This window comes from Lonchura striata, chromosome 2 (assembly GCF_050655825.1).
Source record: "Lonchura striata isolate lonStrDom1 chromosome 2, ASM5065582v1, whole genome shotgun sequence".
In the NCBI taxonomy this organism is placed as follows: Eukaryota; Metazoa; Chordata; class Aves; order Passeriformes; family Estrildidae; genus Lonchura; species Lonchura striata.
In genome coordinates this window covers 104,818,710-104,835,147 of record NC_140704.1, presented here as the reverse complement: position 1 = coordinate 104,835,147, position 16,438 = coordinate 104,818,710, and the positions used below count along the sequence as shown (strand labels likewise).

The 16,438-nt window shown below is 36.8% G+C and overlaps 1 protein-coding gene across 2 annotated transcripts in view; it reads left to right on the top strand.

The window, feature by feature from the left end:
• The window catches only part of GNAL (G protein subunit alpha L), a 178,638-nt gene that overhangs the window by 115,775 nt on the left and 46,425 nt on the right, over positions 1-16,438 (top strand). For both annotated transcript variants that reach the window (XM_031503998.3, XM_021527781.4), the window contains exon 5: positions 8,050-8,147. In XM_031503998.3, the coding sequence (XP_031359858.1) occupies positions 8,050-8,147 (98 nt within the window). The remainder of the gene's footprint in view (positions 1-8,049; positions 8,148-16,438) is intronic.

Sequence of the window (16,438 nt, the reverse complement as noted above, 5' to 3'; positions counted from 1 at the left end):
TACAGATTATGTGGTTTTCAGTAATTTTTCCAGTTTCAAGGCTCAGTGCTCTACAAAGATAACTGTGTAAGCAGCATTTTGATAACAGGGATAAATCACCTGCTCCCAATTTTTGTCAAGTCACTGTATATTTTTCATTCTTTTTGCATCTTGTTGTGTACGTACAGATTAATTTCATGCTTGTCATCATCTGTTGTCCACAAAAAACTCTACAGTTCCTACATTTTTCTTTTCACAAGTGCTTCAGAAATACAAAGGACAGTAATGTTGTAGGATTGTGTAATACATCTTTAATTACTTCCACAAATATTTTTTGAGAGGTGGGTTTTTTTTTTTAATTAAGAGCTTTTATGTACATTCAGAGAGGGGTCCTGACTCTCCAAAACCACCATAATTTCAAGGAAAAGAACAGGTGTAAGCTTTCCATCCTCAACACATTTTTTAGGCACTATATACACTAAGTAATTTGCTTAAATTATCTCTCCTTCTTTTCTTAGTTGAGAGCTTGGTGGCCTCTTAAAATAGCAGGTAGGCAGCAATGTTAAAGGATTTGAACAGACTGAAATTTGAAGTACACAGTTAAAATGGAAACTAGAAGACTGAATCAGAGGTTTTTTGGTTTAGTATGATAAAAGCTTTGTTATGTAGCTCAGAAAAAAGGCTCCTCTATTTAACAGGTAGTGAAGGAAAACATGTGGAACTATTCTCTGACTTAGAATGTATTCTTATTAAGCTTATCCAAACCACAGTGCTGGCCTCAAAATATTATGAAAGCACAAAGTCATGTTATTATTTTTGCTAGTATGATCTAAAGTCCTTTCAGACCATTTTAGTGTTTGACAGATACAAATTTGAAGCATGTATTAATATATTTCTCAGACCTTGCAGATGAGTTCTATGAAAGTTGAACTTCTTAATTTCTATAAAATAAGATGGCAGATGGAACATGTTTCCAGCAGGCAGAAATAGAACTGCTAGGGTGATCAGGCTGATCCATCAGCTGCACACATTTCTTGGAAATGTAGTGTAGAGTAAGAGCTTAAAAGTGAAGTCACAGAAATAGTTCAAGAAAGGGGTGTAGAATGTATCTTGTGCTGGTTGTATGTGTGGTTTGTGAACACTGTCGGCAAGCTCCACAGCTGATGGATTTTGTCTAGTGGTGTTACACGGGGGCATGTGGTGGCTACGTGCTTTTATACATTTATAAATGCTGTTTGTTGCCTCAGCTTCTTTCCTTGCAAGTCAGGTAAGATTCTGCCAGGAGTAAATTACTATTTTTGTTTTCTTGGAATATGAGATGCCTCTACACAGGTTGTGTTCTGTGAAGGCAGTATTTGCCATTCTCCCATGTTCAGCTCTAATGAACCGAGGTTATGCTTAGTGCAGACTGATCATGCTTGAAGATTGTTGCATCTGGTGTTTAAAAAAGGCAAAATAAGCACAATGAAAATGAATAGAGGTAGATCTGGATGTATTATCCTGTAATTCTCTTAGACAGATCTGAAGTTAGGTTTTGGAGGAGGGTTAGAGGCCAAACTGCTGCTGTGCCTATCAGAGTGAGTCACTAACTAGCAGAGTAATTGCATTGATTATTGCACACCCACAAATTACAACAGAAAATACTTTGCAGGGGGTGGAGGTTGTACTTTCCTAAAGGTTTCTGTATAATTAATCTACTGTAAGTGCTGGTTTTTTAGAAACATCTGAACCCTACTGTTGATCATGGTCCTTGTGTGCCATTTGGCCACCCCTCCTTCCGTCATCATTGCAGCATTTCTTGTGCTATTGCTTTGGTGCTAATGAAGGTTTTGACAGTGCTGCTGTTGGGGAAATTCAAGTCATGTGTTCTGCTTTTATTTTTAAATTGTAACTGTTTGCCTGTCTTCATTGCGGGCATTAGGAGTTTGAGCAGCTGCATTTTGTATATCTACAGCAAAACAGCTCCCTTGTTAGGCAGAACATTTCATAAAGGATTAAGGAGAGCTGACTGAGCCGTAAGGGACACTTTTAACTCGTAAACAAGAGGCTGATTATCAAGAGGCTGTGCTTGTTTGTGGAAGAGGTAACTGAGCAGGCTTCCTTCTCTCTTGGGTGCCTTACCTTGTACTTCACCCAGTCATTAAATCCATTTGCATTTTTTTTGTTGTTGTTGTTGACACAGCTTGCATTTGCACTCTAGATGCTTGGGGATGAAGAACAATTTTAATAGGAAATTAGTTGCTACACTTGTACAAGCAAACTAGTAATCATTGGAGTCACTTGCTGTCTCTTGCAGGTTTCTTGGAACATCAGTTTACAGCCACCTTAGTTAAAAACTGCTTTAGGATTCAAGTTTTAAGTCAGGGTCTCAAAATGGAGACTGTCTACAGTGAGTACAGACTGTAACGGCTTACAAGAGAGTCTAGGATCCACAAAGGGAGCTTTTGCTTCATAATGTTAAATTCCAGGTGTTTACTTAGCTCAAATATAAACTTTTAAAAATTGCCATTTTTCTGTTTCTTTACAAGGCTTGTGCTGCAAAACCCAACAGAATATTGATACACTGATCAGATTTGTGGCATCTGCCAGAGCAGCAGCACAGCCCCAGGAGCTGTGAACTTTTCTGGAGCATGAGGGGGAGCTTGAGCTTCCCATCACCCACAGTGCAGTCACTCTGATCATCCCCTGGGCACCACTCACAGCTCTGTGGGAGGAGATGAAAGTGCTGGGTTTGAGTTCTTCCTCCCAGTCACCTCTCCCACACCATGTTGCTGTCTGTCCTCTGCTGTAACAGCACAGGATCCTGCTGTTTGCTGTCATGCTCCGTGACTTGGGCTGCAGGCTGATGGATCTGGTTCCATTTTGACCACATTTAGAAAACCATGCTGGTAGTTTGCCTATACACCCTTCATTTGACTCCACTGGGTGTCATCTTTTATGGTATTACAATGTTCCCCATCAGTTGTCACTCTTTTATTCCACAAAATGTTTCCATAGTTCCATAGATGGGAGACTGGGACTGCCTGTATGGATATAGATACACATAACCCCTGCGCTATGCATTGGGAGGTACAAGTACCCTGCTCGGCAGGGAGGCCTATACCTCACTTCCTATGTGAATTAATTCTCTGGATCATCTTGCTCTGCAGTTGTCACTGGGAGTTGGGGAGGTGTTAGGTGGGAATTTTTAAAGCATTGTGTGATTTACTTTTTTGTTTGGTTAAGTACATGAGAGAAGAAGTAGTAACTGAAATTCAGAATAGAAGTGATGATTTCATTTCACACCCACAATGGCAGAACTATGAAAATGTTTAACATTTTCCACTTCTTTAAGTGGTTGTCAGGTAATCAGACAGGTTTATTCTGTGTTTTAGATGAGAAATTGTCTTACAGTCCTGACAGTCCTGAAGGTTAGGAGAATAAGAGCATAAATTTTGGCTTCAAGGAGATTGATTTCATATTGATCTAAGCATTTTGTTTCCATGTTTACAGTATATTAACAGGAGTAGAGAATATGGCTCTGGATGGAGCGTTCTACATTCCACTTTCTGGGAGACTGAAGATGACACCAGGATAGCTATTAAATGCATGCTCCATCCAGAAATAAGGCAGAAAGGATCTTAGTAGAATAAAAATTGTATTCCTGACCTAACATGAACTTTTGTGGTTTGTAAAGACAGTTAGATGAAAAGTTCTTGTTTTCCAAAATACAAAAAGATCTGTTCATGAAGATATGTAATTGTTTAATTATCAATAGTGTTTATTCAAAATGTAAGCATATAAAAAGTGAAATAAGTCCGTTTCTTAGCTACTTGAATTTTTTTGTAGGAGTTATAAGGGGGAGGAGGTTTCTAAGGTAACCTACCTATAAATAAATTTATTTCCAAAATAAGGGAAATTGAATTTCTAGACTAGGCTGTAACTTCTAGTACGACAAAGTTGAAAAACAGTGCCCTGAGGCTTAGCTGTATTACATTGCATTTGTTATCTGTATTGTTTTCTTGGAATGCTGTGTATGGGAATACATTGAACCAGGAAATTTTTTCCCTGAATTAGGTGAGTGAAAATATTTTTACAAGACATTTTAAAACACAGTGAGAATAGTCTATTGTTTAGATCAGTTATATCAACTCAGGGTGTTTTTACATTTCTGTACAGCTGAACTAACTTTCTTCTGAAAACAAAAAAAGTAATCATAATTTGCTTTTGGCTCTTTTTGATTTTTGAATGATATATGATTATTTATAGCAAAATGTATCTGCTAGTGAGAAGGAGATTCAGGAATGCAGGGCTGAGGTTTTGTCTCAGGAAGAGTGGAAAATTTTCAAATAGTTTTATATTAATAAATATTTGAGGTGTTGTGTGTCACATCTTCATTTTGATGACATCCAAATATCACATCAAGGTTTTGTATGGTCTAGTGGTTGCCATCAATTCTTAGATAAATGGTGTAAATCAATGTGTCCGTAAAAAGTACCTATATTCATGACACCTGTATCTCATGAGATCTAAAGCATTATAATTTACTTCTTTAATACTCCAATTAAAATACTAAATTTAAAATATATTGATCATTTTATATGTATATTAATAGGTGCAACTATTTGTATGCCTCCATCCCTAAGGAAACGTTTGGTTGAAGCAACTATCCTGTTTGGTTATGACAAAGGTTGTTTTCTGCTTTCAAACACAGTAAATTATTTCCTGGTTCTCTTCAGTATGCTAAATATTTTTGGTAGATTTTGGTAGCTTTCATCTGATAGAAGTCAGCTGCATGTGCTTGCAAACAGTGCATCAGATTACCAGAGTTCTTTACCATGTCCCTGTTTATTCTGTCCCAGTCGAGGTTTCTTAAAGGACCTGGCTTATGGCTTCTAAGAACTGAAAAGGCACTTTCCAGGAGTTACACCTTTAAGAAGGTCTCAGTTTGACCAACTTGGAATGTAAGCTACTACAGTCACAGCTTAGTCTTAAAAACCTGATTTGTGTTTTCTTGACCTAAGGTAACGTTTTAAAATGTTTTAGTCCATCTCCCCTTAGCAGCTGGAGCAAAGCTGAATTCTCTGTTCCTTGAATTATCCTGGTTCTTCCTCATGACAGGAATTGCCAACTGTGGCTGCCACCCCAAGGATGCTGCAACCCCAGAGCAAGTTCTGCAGGACAGTCAGAGCCCAAAGGCCACACCAGGGCCTGCTTACCATTGAGGTGGCCACAGTGTGGCCATGGTGGGCAGAAGAAGGAAGAAGTGACAAGCATTGAGATTCATAGGGATGAGTTGTAAGGATTGAGGGGAGGGGAGTGATTGTTGGAAGGCTGGTCAGGCAAAAGGGTCTTGATTGCAGGGGTTGAAGCTGACGTGGTAGCTGCTGTCTGGATGTTGTCCTGTGATGGAGGAGGGCTGGCATCCAGATATGTTTGCCATGTGCAGAATCCTCTGTGCTTGCAGTTGGGGGCCTTGCGCAGATGAGCATAAAAAATACTGAGGAACTTACAGCAGACAAGAGAAGGGTTAAAAACAAGTGTGAAAGTTGTATCATGGTACTTGGCACCTTGAAGTGAAACAGGATTTTTCTGGAAGGCTTTAGTCACCTGGGAGGAAGGATCGAATAGCTAGCTGTGTGGGAGGCAATTTGCAATCAAGTGTACTCCTCTGCAGTAGATTGGTACATTTTAATGAGGGAAGTATATTTGCTCTGTTTTATATGATTTGCTTAGGACTAGAAGTCTGGAAGTCATTTCAAATAGGCTGCTTTGAGATATAATGGTCAGGTGGAAATATTTGAAGCATATGATATGGAAACCCTGTATTTACAACATATTTGTAAGGTCTCAAGAAGCTGAGCTGAAATGATTGCCTCTTTTTCAGAAGAGATTTTTAAAAGTAAATGAAGCTCATACAGAGGATGTAAAGGCAGTAGTGAGGAACTACTATAGCTGTGCAACTTTATTTGTTTGCTTATTTACTTCATTAGTTATATTTTCAGCTGATCTCTCAATCCATGCCACTCTTCAGAAAGTACCTTACACGAGGTACTTACACTTTACCTCCTCCTCATCCTCTCATCTTCCTCTAGCCTCTGTGGGGCAGAATGGGAATGGTTTCTTACATGTTTATTCCCCTTAGAGATGGCTTTTGGGGTGGGTGGGAATTCCCACCCCAGATGGGGTGGAGGGGTAGGCAACCACTCTGTGCTCAGACCCCACACCTGTAGCAGTGAGTGCCTGTGGGAGGAAGGGCTGAGTTGGACACTGCTCCCATCTGAGGGGATGGAGATCTGGCTCCTTCTGCCTCAGGACCTGACACTTCCCCACAGTTCACTCTGTCCCCTGAGAAGGCAATGCTTTTCTTTGGCCAAAGATGCCAGCAAATGAGAGCCATTCAGCTGATGCCCCAGGTATCAATCAAGCATAAGCTGTATATTTGAGGAATGTTCCATAGTTTCTGGTATTTATCATTTTGACTTTTCCTGTTCTTTTTTTTACTTGTAGTCGTTCTCTCTGTTATTTGTGTCTGCTTTCTCCTACTTTAGTTTGATAGCTTGTCCTTTCTTGGGCTTGTTTTTGCTTTTTTCCTGCTGTAGAAACAGAGAGTTTATAATAGCTGCAGCATCACTTCAAAAGGTGGATCTGCAGTGTTTAAAACAGTCATTATATAAGTAATTAAAATAACAAAGACTAAATAAACATGTCCTCGACAAGTGAAGAAATAAATTTCAAGGGCAGTATAAGCATCTATCTATATATGGTGTTACTTCCTCTCTTCATTCAAGACTTTCTGCAAAGGTGTCTCATGCCTGCTTTAATATCTTCTTTTCTCTAACATTTTCAAAACGTCTTAAAGAATGGAATTTTCTGTCTCTCTACATTGTGCATGGTATAGTTGTGGGGGGGAGGCAAAAGGTTTAAAGCCTGAAAAGATGTGGGGAGAGACTGGCAAGCAATTTCAGAAAAGTTTCAGAATTAAGATGTTTATGCAAAATTTTGACAGGGTCATGAAGTGAATTGTGATATTACACCCATTTTACACAGAGCCAAATGGAAGTGTGGAAAAGCAATTTGTTAGGTTTCACAAATTTGTGACTAACCAAAGGACTCCAGTGATTTATTAACAGTGTTGAGGTGTTAAGAAAACAACTTCTGTATTTGAGTTGATGTATTGCTTTAACAATTTTGTTCAAGGGAGGAAAGAGACATATAATAAAGGAAATACAAATTCATCTAAACATCCTTCATTTGAATTTAGAACAATGTAGCTGAAAAACTCTGTTACAGTGTAATTTACTAGTAATGATATAACATTAAATGGGCTCCGAGTTTTAAAACAAGCTGGGTCCTTGAGTCTCTAGAGCTGGGGCTGGAAAAAAGGGGTCAGCAGGCAGAGTTGGACTTACCTCTCTGCATGTGTATGGCTGTAGCTTCACTGGCACCAAGGACAGCTTTGGTTCCTCTTTCAAATAATTCTGAATTAAGCTTGCTGGCAGACATTTCTGGATTGGGTAGCCTGGGATAGCTGCTAGGAAAAGCACGTTGTGCCAGGCAGCTGTTTAGAGGATGTGGTGTTGAGCAAAGACTCTTGAAAGTCGTGCAATCAAGTTATTATATTGCATGAGAAAATACCAAGTAGCAGAAAGTTGTGTTTTTCAGGAAAAGTTGCACAATCTTTTTAAAGTTACAGGCTGGTTCTTTCTCTGGAAATCTAATGTTCATAAGCTGAGCGACTTTTTGCATCACTTTTATGCCTTTTCCATGACAGAAGCATAAATTCAGTTGAAAATGAAATTAACATGCTTCTAGGTAACTTTTGTACTTAAAGTAAATTTTATATATGGACTGGCATGAATTTTGAAGACAGTCTTCATTATATGTCATGTGCTGGAAAGTCTCATAGCTATATGTTCTGTAGATTTTATTGCAATTTTGCTAATAAATGCTTATAGCTTTTCTTCTGTATGTGTGTAATCTATCATTTTGCAAAGCATAAAGCATGAAGGTTGGGGGAAGGAACAGCGCAGATTGGGGATTGAAAAAATTGAGACATGTTCTCTGATTTATTTCATTTCCAATTTTCAGGAGTTCTTTGAACATGCAAAAAAGCTCTGGGATGATGAAGGTGTAAAGGCGTGCTTCGAGAGGTCAAACGAATATCAACTGATTGACTGTGCACAGTAGTAAGTATTTCTTTTTTTGTGAAATTTATAGCCAAGAATGTGATAATCTCTAACAAGTTAGAAAATATATAAGTGCAATTTAAGGGTTTTGCAATGTAGGAATTAATATTTTCATTCTCTATATAGCTGGAGCATGTATAGCAAAATTAATGTATTATCATAGTTGTATTTAGTTGTATCATAATGCCATTATTATACAGCTAAATATTCTGCCTCAAATATTTCACATCCAATAAAGAAAAGTATAAAAAATCAAATAATTATCTTTAAGTATCTTTATTCTACTTAAAATTATTTACATAAAATCATTTCAATTGAAACTATTAAGTTGGAAAAATGTTGAGTCAATCTAAGAAGAATCCTTTGTTTAAAATTCTGAGACCGAGACAGTGCTGAAATTGCTCTGTCTTTTCACATTCCAGAAAAATTTCTGAGACATTTACATAACCAGATGCATACCTGCATTACTAATATATTTTCAAGGTGGAAAAAATTACAAGCAGTATTTCATTAAAGACAGTAGTACATTTGGTATTGTGTCCTTCAAAGTGGAGTGGTACACAAGTACATAGCACAGTCAAAATCTGTAAACAGATTCAGTCTGGTCAGAAATGTTCTGAAAAGTGGTAGTAGATAGTGAAGGTGCAAATCATATATACATAGTACAGTGATAAAAACCTATTAATCAAAAAATAATATGTTAATATTACAAGTGCTACAAACTCAGCTGTCCTTGATAGTAGCACAGATCTGAATTAGATTTCCATGGAAAATACACATTTCATGTGAACTGCTCTTGCAAGAATATAGACTCACACAGTTGCTATGTGATTTAGGGCTTTCAGAGAACACGCTCCAGTGTTTTATGATTTATCTAATTGGCAGTATGGTCAGCAGCAATACCACAAGTCTGTTCTTGCACTCAGTGTTTTGCTTTTCCCTCCTCTCTGCTCTTGGTGCTGAGTCTGAAGCAAAGGAATAGGTCCATGTCACTAAAGGACTTGTCGTGCTTCTGCCACAGTGGAGAATTTCGGTGTTGCAAGTCATAGTTTGTTTGCCCTCTTTCCAGACCATTTTTGGGAAAAAATGATTCATCAGCACATGGAAGTGAGGAAAAATTAGATATGTGTATGAAGGAACTCAATTGACCTCAGTGCATTTACCAAAATCTGGGCATTTGCTCACAGTCCAGAGTAGCTAGAAATAAAAGCAGTGGTTGTACACAGAGAGACTTAGACAGCTGTCCTAGGTTGTAATCAGTGGGTTTCCTCTCTGCCCTCACTCACCACCTCCACCATAGTACAGATCTGGGTTGTGCTTGCTGAAAAGTGCAGTCTGTTTATCATATCTATTCACACACTAAAACATCAGACCAAGAAAACAGAGTAACAATACATATTTAAAATACGTGAATTTGAACCCTACTTCAGTGATCAGTAAGGGTCTCACAATCCTACTTTGAAAAATGGTGGTGAAAGGGCCAGACAAAACCAGGAATACACCAAATTATAGTGCTAATGGTAGTGTGTTTTCCCTTTAAAAAATTATGCATATCTACAAGCTCTGACAGGAAGAATTTTAGGTCTCATGTTGTGTCCAAAACCAAAATACAAATGAAGAAAAAAATTTGATCTAGAATTAAGTCCACTGTCTTGGAACAGAAAACTAAATCCTACTACCTTTTTTCTGTTAAAGGTTAAAGCAAGTTTATTAGACTTTTTTTTATGTTTCTTCCCTCCATAACTTCTAACTGGCTTGCTTTTCCTTTATTCTAAGGTATATTTTATTCTAAAATTATTTGTTATAGTAGTGAGTACATTTGCATAATTCTTCATCTTCAAGACCCTTTATGAAGTATCATTTGATATTTAAATATTCCTTGAGTGTATCTGTGCTTTTCATGTCATGATCTACCGGAAGGTAAAGCTGAGTGACTTATCCTTGTTTACACACCTTCAGTCTTAGAGCAGAAACTTGAAATTCAAGTACAGCTGTTTCAGTGATCTGATCAAACAGCCTTTTTCTCACAGGTATTTTTGATTTCAAACACTGAAGTATAATCTTGACAGAAAGATGCTAAAAATGTACCCAACTTTTATCTGCCTCTCTATCCAGAAGAACATTTCTGTGCTAGCATTGGATGAAAAATTGTCAGGGTGGTGGGGTCACATCCTCCTCTTAACTGAGAGCCTGTAAGCAGAGGTTGGAAATCCAGTTTTGATATCCACACATCAATTAGTTCATGCACTTAGAAAATAGTGAGGGTGAGGGTGCTGTTTTCTGGCTCAGCAGGAGCGTGTGGCATTTCTCTCAGAACCTGTCCGTGGTCATCTTTCACTGGTGAAAAGGAAAAGGGAAGGAGTGTAATGCTGATACACATGCTTACTCTGGGATTTTGAAACATCTGCAGTGTTTCCGTTACACTGGCTTTAGGAGAAAACATCCCATGCCATCAGCTAAATACTAATCTTTTACTTGGTACTGAAGGAAGAACATTGTCAGTAGGTCACCACTTCTCAGCTTAGAAAAGCACAAAGCCAAACCTAAAAAATCCCAGCATGTGTTAAAAATATCATTGGACTGCAAGTTGCATGGCTGGTTTAAGAATGCTGAAAAGCATTATTAGCAAATTATAATGTCAGCGACCAAACTTGCTGACTGGTAAATGAGTTGCAAATACAGCGTATTTTGGAATAGTTTAATTTGGCTACAGTACAGGGCTTCTGTATTTTTAAAACTTAACCTAATTTTCTTTATTGCTGTGGGAGAAGTATTTTGCTGGAATCAGAGGTAGTAGAAGGACACAGAGGCAAATGTTTTATTTACGTTATGCCTGAAAGTTAATTTTCCTTGATCCTCAATGCCCTTTCAAATTATCAGGATACTCTTCCTTCACGGGAATGAGAATGGAGGCCTGCTTTTCCCTCATTCTCATTTATTTAAAAATTTAATAATTTTAATATTTTTACATGATTCTCTATTTATTTCACTTCATTTCACACTAAGGAATACATTTAGTGTACACGTCATGTTGGTGCATCATGTGATATTAGTAACAAATATGAATCTGTGGGCAACCCAGAAGTCAGCAAAGATCAGGATTGTTATGACTAGCTACAAAGACATTTATGTAACTCTTGGAGGGGGTATTATTGCATGGCCATCAACCATCTTCTTTCCTTAATGACCTTCATATTTCTTGGAGATTAATATCATGAAACTGACAGGTTATTGTTTTCTTTGTCGTCTGATTTAATATTTCTAACAAGGTAAATTTCAAGTTTATTCTCAAAAACAGATACTTACTCTGAAAAGTTGATTTTATTTAGTTGTGTCCCCATTTGACTTAGACAGATTTCAGCAGATTTATTCTGTTTATGATGATCAATCTCCCATCTAACTTTAACTTATTTGAACGCTATTCAAACTGTGCTTTTTGTCTGTATTCACATAATTTAAATTCAGGAAATTCTAGGTCTGTTAGGGCCTTTCAGATTGTGATTTAGAGAAGTTTTGGCATTGAACTCTATAGTATATAAACAATAGGCAGAAATTAAAATTCTGCTATAATTCTAGGACAGTTTTCTCAAAGTTAGTTTCCTATATGATGAATACAGCGCCATTTTTAATATTTAGTTTCTTCATACTGGTTACCAAATACCCAAATGTTATTGTATCCATGGAATTGAACCACAAAGAAAACTTCTGTAAATGTAGAACAGAACAAAACAAAGGTTCAGGTATGATGGCCTTCAATAAAAAAATTATCCAGAAAAAAAAAATTGTGAGTTGATTAGATCTTTAAAAACTTTGTAAATTTAAGTCAATTAATATATTTGGCAATGAAGAGGTATAAAAATTCAATTCAGAACCTCAGTCATCCTTGGGGAATATCAGGCACCCCCAGTCTGGTGATGTCCATCTGTTATTTCTATCAAGTAAGCCTTGAACTAACTTAGTTTTGCTACTCACCTGTCAGGTGGCTTGCTAAAATTAGTTTCAGTGATCAGAAAGAACGGTGTGGGGATGCTTGCAGTGCTCAGATATTGCCAGGGAAATGTGGCAGTACTAGAGTACAAGACTAGACCAGCAGAACTAGGCACTTTGGGAAAGGGACAAAAAAGACAAAAGCAGAACATTTAGTTCTCTTTTTAGGTCACACACAGCTCAAGCTCAAGCTGTTGTTAGAAATAAAAAATCAACCCCTTTCAGGTTTATTAGAGAAGTCCAGAATAGAATTTTGTCTCACTGTGTTCACATTGAAATAGCATTGAAATAGCACATGTGTTCATGAGTGGCCCTGGCTGGAAAGTTTTACTCAGCTTGCTGAGTTCCTTGGGATAGGAAGTAGACCAAGGATTTAAGGGAACCCTGCCCTCAACCAGTACTTTGTCCCAGTTTATCAGTCTTTTTTCCTGGGCAAAATAAACCACTTCTGATATACTTAAGTGTGAAGGGCTAAATTGGTCTCTCTGTGAACATTTGGGCTAATAAAACTTCATTATGCAATTTCTCAGGAAAGCAAACACAGGGGATGTGAGCTTGGCCAAAGAAAATTGATTTTATATTTGAGCTGATATAGATGGAAAAGATACAGATGTTCTATCTCTTTGCAGTTATTCTGTCCTAGAAAAGGGTTTCAGCCAATTTCTGAGATGTCTATCCTAGTATTAGGTAGAATAATTGAAAACAAAAACCAGCTCTGTGTTGCTCTCCAGATTCAGCTCTTGATCTGAGAAAAAATTTATTTCTCAACAGCAGTGCTTCTTAAAACCAAGCATATTTTTTACTTGCCTTTCACTCTTCTATACATAAGGTTTATTTGCTAGCATACATAGTCATCAGTAAATTTCCTTCTATAGTCTGAGGTCAGAAAAGCTGCCTTGGCATTCTCTGCTTCTTGTGTCTCATGTGGCATTGTAGTCAGGTGTATTGATATACTCTTTCTTCATAAGGGGCAGTGAAGTAAATGTGGATAGATTTATGATAAATTAAGCTAAGCACTGTTGTTATTATTACTGTTGTTATCTAGAGAGCATTATTTTTTAAAGGAGTGATTCTTTTTACATTTGGTAACTCTTATTAAATATAGGACTAATACTTCTTACTTAGAGAAATGAGGGAAAAGTATTAATTTGAAATGTTTCATGTAATGAGATTTTAAGAACTAAATTTTTATGGTGATACAATAAAACCATAATATTATTTTCTTCCATCTATTCTGGTTCATATATAAACAACTCACTGTGATGATAAAGTTTCTTCATTTTTTCCTTTTAAAGTTTCTCATGCAGTATCACTTTCAAACCTTAAAAATTCACTGCTTAAGTTAGAAGCAAATTTTGTTTGGTTAATTAATGAACAAGTTTTCTCCACTTACCTGATCTAAACTATAAGCCTTAACCAACCACAAAATTGTTATTTAACTGTAAAAAAAAAAAAAAAAAAAAAAAAGAGAGAGGTTGTATTTATAGAGTAATCACTTTAGCCTCACTGATGAGTCTTCTAAACAGAGGTGGTTGCCAGATAGGACAGAAGTCATTCTCCAGTGTGTAATGCTTACATTTTTCACTGTTTACTAACTAATAGACCACACTCTCAAGAGGCAGAATTGTGGTTTCTTAAAATATGCACTGGGAATTCTATGAAATAACCTTTTCATATGTTGATGTGATTTTTTTTTGTTGTTGTTGTTGTTGTTCCCCTTTTTGCCTTCACTTCTGAAACAAAAAATCATGAGATTTAGCCAATTCTATCTTAATTTTGGTAATCAAAATGTAACCATGATGTTATAATCCTAGTATTCAGAAGTACAAGGATACAGAATAAGAAGCAGCTGGAGAAAACTCCAAAATGCCTTTATGTTATTCATTTGGAGGATGAAGCAGTATGAAAATACCATTTACAAATAGCCAGAGTGGCATACAGGCATGTACCCCCCTGTTTAAGCCACTTTAGTTCACAAATGCCTTCCATACCTAGAGAATAAATAGCACTTCTCAAATACAAAAATAAGATAGAAGGTAGTTTATAAACACAGCACCTTCTCTGCCTTTTAAAATTGATGTGACAAATATTTTTTTTTATTAACTAATTGTCACTGGAGAACTGTTTAAGCAGCCCTAGATGGGCTGCTCAAACGTAAATTTAAACCATTCATTTTCTCACATGCTTCACTGTGTATGACTGGGTCTGTTTCCTGCGGTTTTAGAACAAGCAAAAAGCTTGAAAGTCAAAGGCAGAAAAACATAAAATATTCCCTAAACTCAGTTTAAAGGAATAATAAAATATAAAGACCAGGCAGAGTTATGACAGATGCATGAAAGTACACTTTGACTCTTTTTGATGTTTTATTAGACAGTGTTAGTTTTCTTCGAAAAAATACAGCAAAGCTGCCTTTATTCTGTTGAGGAAACAGTTCTTTCCTCCCCTAGTCATCAATTTTTTCAGTTTTTCCTGAACAACTGATTAATGTTTTTCCTAATTTTTTTTTCCTGACTGCACACGTGGGGCAATAATAGGTGCAGGACATGTTAGTGTAACATGGCAACTCAGCCTCATTTGGAAATGTAATCCATTCACTAAATTGGAGAATTGCAAGCAGGTCCATCAGCTGAGCTTGTCTGCATTTAGTTTTCTCTATTAGTATCCTGTATTTAATTTGGAGATTTATTTTTCCCTGTCCTTTCTACAGAGTTAAACTACAGGCTTTTGCAATTGTGTTTGCAATACAAAACTTGAGGAGCTTTTCAATCCTGAGCAAAAGACTGCTGAAGCACCAAGGCACTCAGTGTCACCCTCAGCATATACACTCTTAAAGCATCAATATCCTTTATAACAAAGAAAGAGCCTTCTGTTGCATTTGTTATTAAAAGAGAAAAGATTGTTTATTTTGCATCACAGTAGTGAGGACAGATGTGAATAGGTGCTGGTACAGGGCTGAATCAGTGAACTGGCACAGCGGGCCAGTGTGACTGGAGAAAATTTCCAGACTCTGGGATACTGAGCAGCAGGAAGGAAGGCTTCTCTGTAAGACTGGACTGCACTGAGGGACATTTTTTTTTTTTAATATATTAAAATTTTATAAGTACTTACTAAAACATAGGAAAGGAAAATAGCAGAGTTAATCAGCATACTCTGAAATTGCCTTTAAAGTTTATCTCTTATCTGGGGTACAGATAACTGCCAATAAAGAGAACCTTAAAAAATGTGTATTCCTACTGGCAAGTTAAAGAAAGAGTACAGTAAACATGCTGATACAGCTTAACTCCAGAAATCCTGATTATGAATGTTCAGGGTCAACATCTCAAAATGTCTCCAAATGAAGTAAAACTGCCGATGATGGTTATCTAGAATCTGCATGCGGGATTTATGAGTGGATTTCAGAAGGAAGCTGTAGGTCATTCTGTCAGTTGTGGTGTTATTTATATGCTGTTCTTGGTGTAGAACTCTTCCAGTGTATGCGTGGGAGAAAAAGTAAACTATGACCAAAGCCAGCTTCATTATATTGCAGAGAACATTGAGAGTCACTTATATTTATTCTACTTCTACAGATTTTAATTCAGTCTATTCATTTACAATTCATTGCTGAGTGTGTGCATGTTCTCAGTGGCAGAGATTAGTTGGTTAAAGAATACATCACTTATTAATAAGTTTATCATTATGTAACACAAATGTATTTTAGGTTTTGTCTGTGGGATTTTTTTTTTTTACTATTCCCTATAGAAAAAGTGTGTTCCATATTCTCTTACTTTAAATCTAATCTACTGTGAAATGCATGTTTACATACTAAATTTAATTGTATAAGTATGAGAACTGTATAAGGACTGTGAGTTGAATGCTTAAAAAAGAACATTGAAAATTTAATGGCAGGTTATATGGGATATTGTCAAATATTAACACTTGAGGTTTGAGTTTTCTTAAATGCCACATGCATTTTTTCACTTAGAGATGGTTGTTTTTTCTTTTCTTCAAGTAGTCAGTTTCACATGACAGGATAAAGAAATGACAAGAGTTGTTTCTTCCTGAAGAAGCTCCTCACTGGCCAGACTCTGCATACACAGGCTGCTCTGCAATAATAGATGTACACAGCCTTGTTTATGTTAGGATCTACAAGAAGCCAGGGTTTGGGTGGCTGTGTTTTTCTAAATTAACACTGCACTGACAGATTTGGAAATAAAAAGATGCTGGAATGCAGAAGTTAAGAAATAAGAAAATAAAACACAGTTGATACTGTATTGAAAAAGTCAAAAGACTAAGCATCTATACTTGAAAACTAAATTTTACACCTC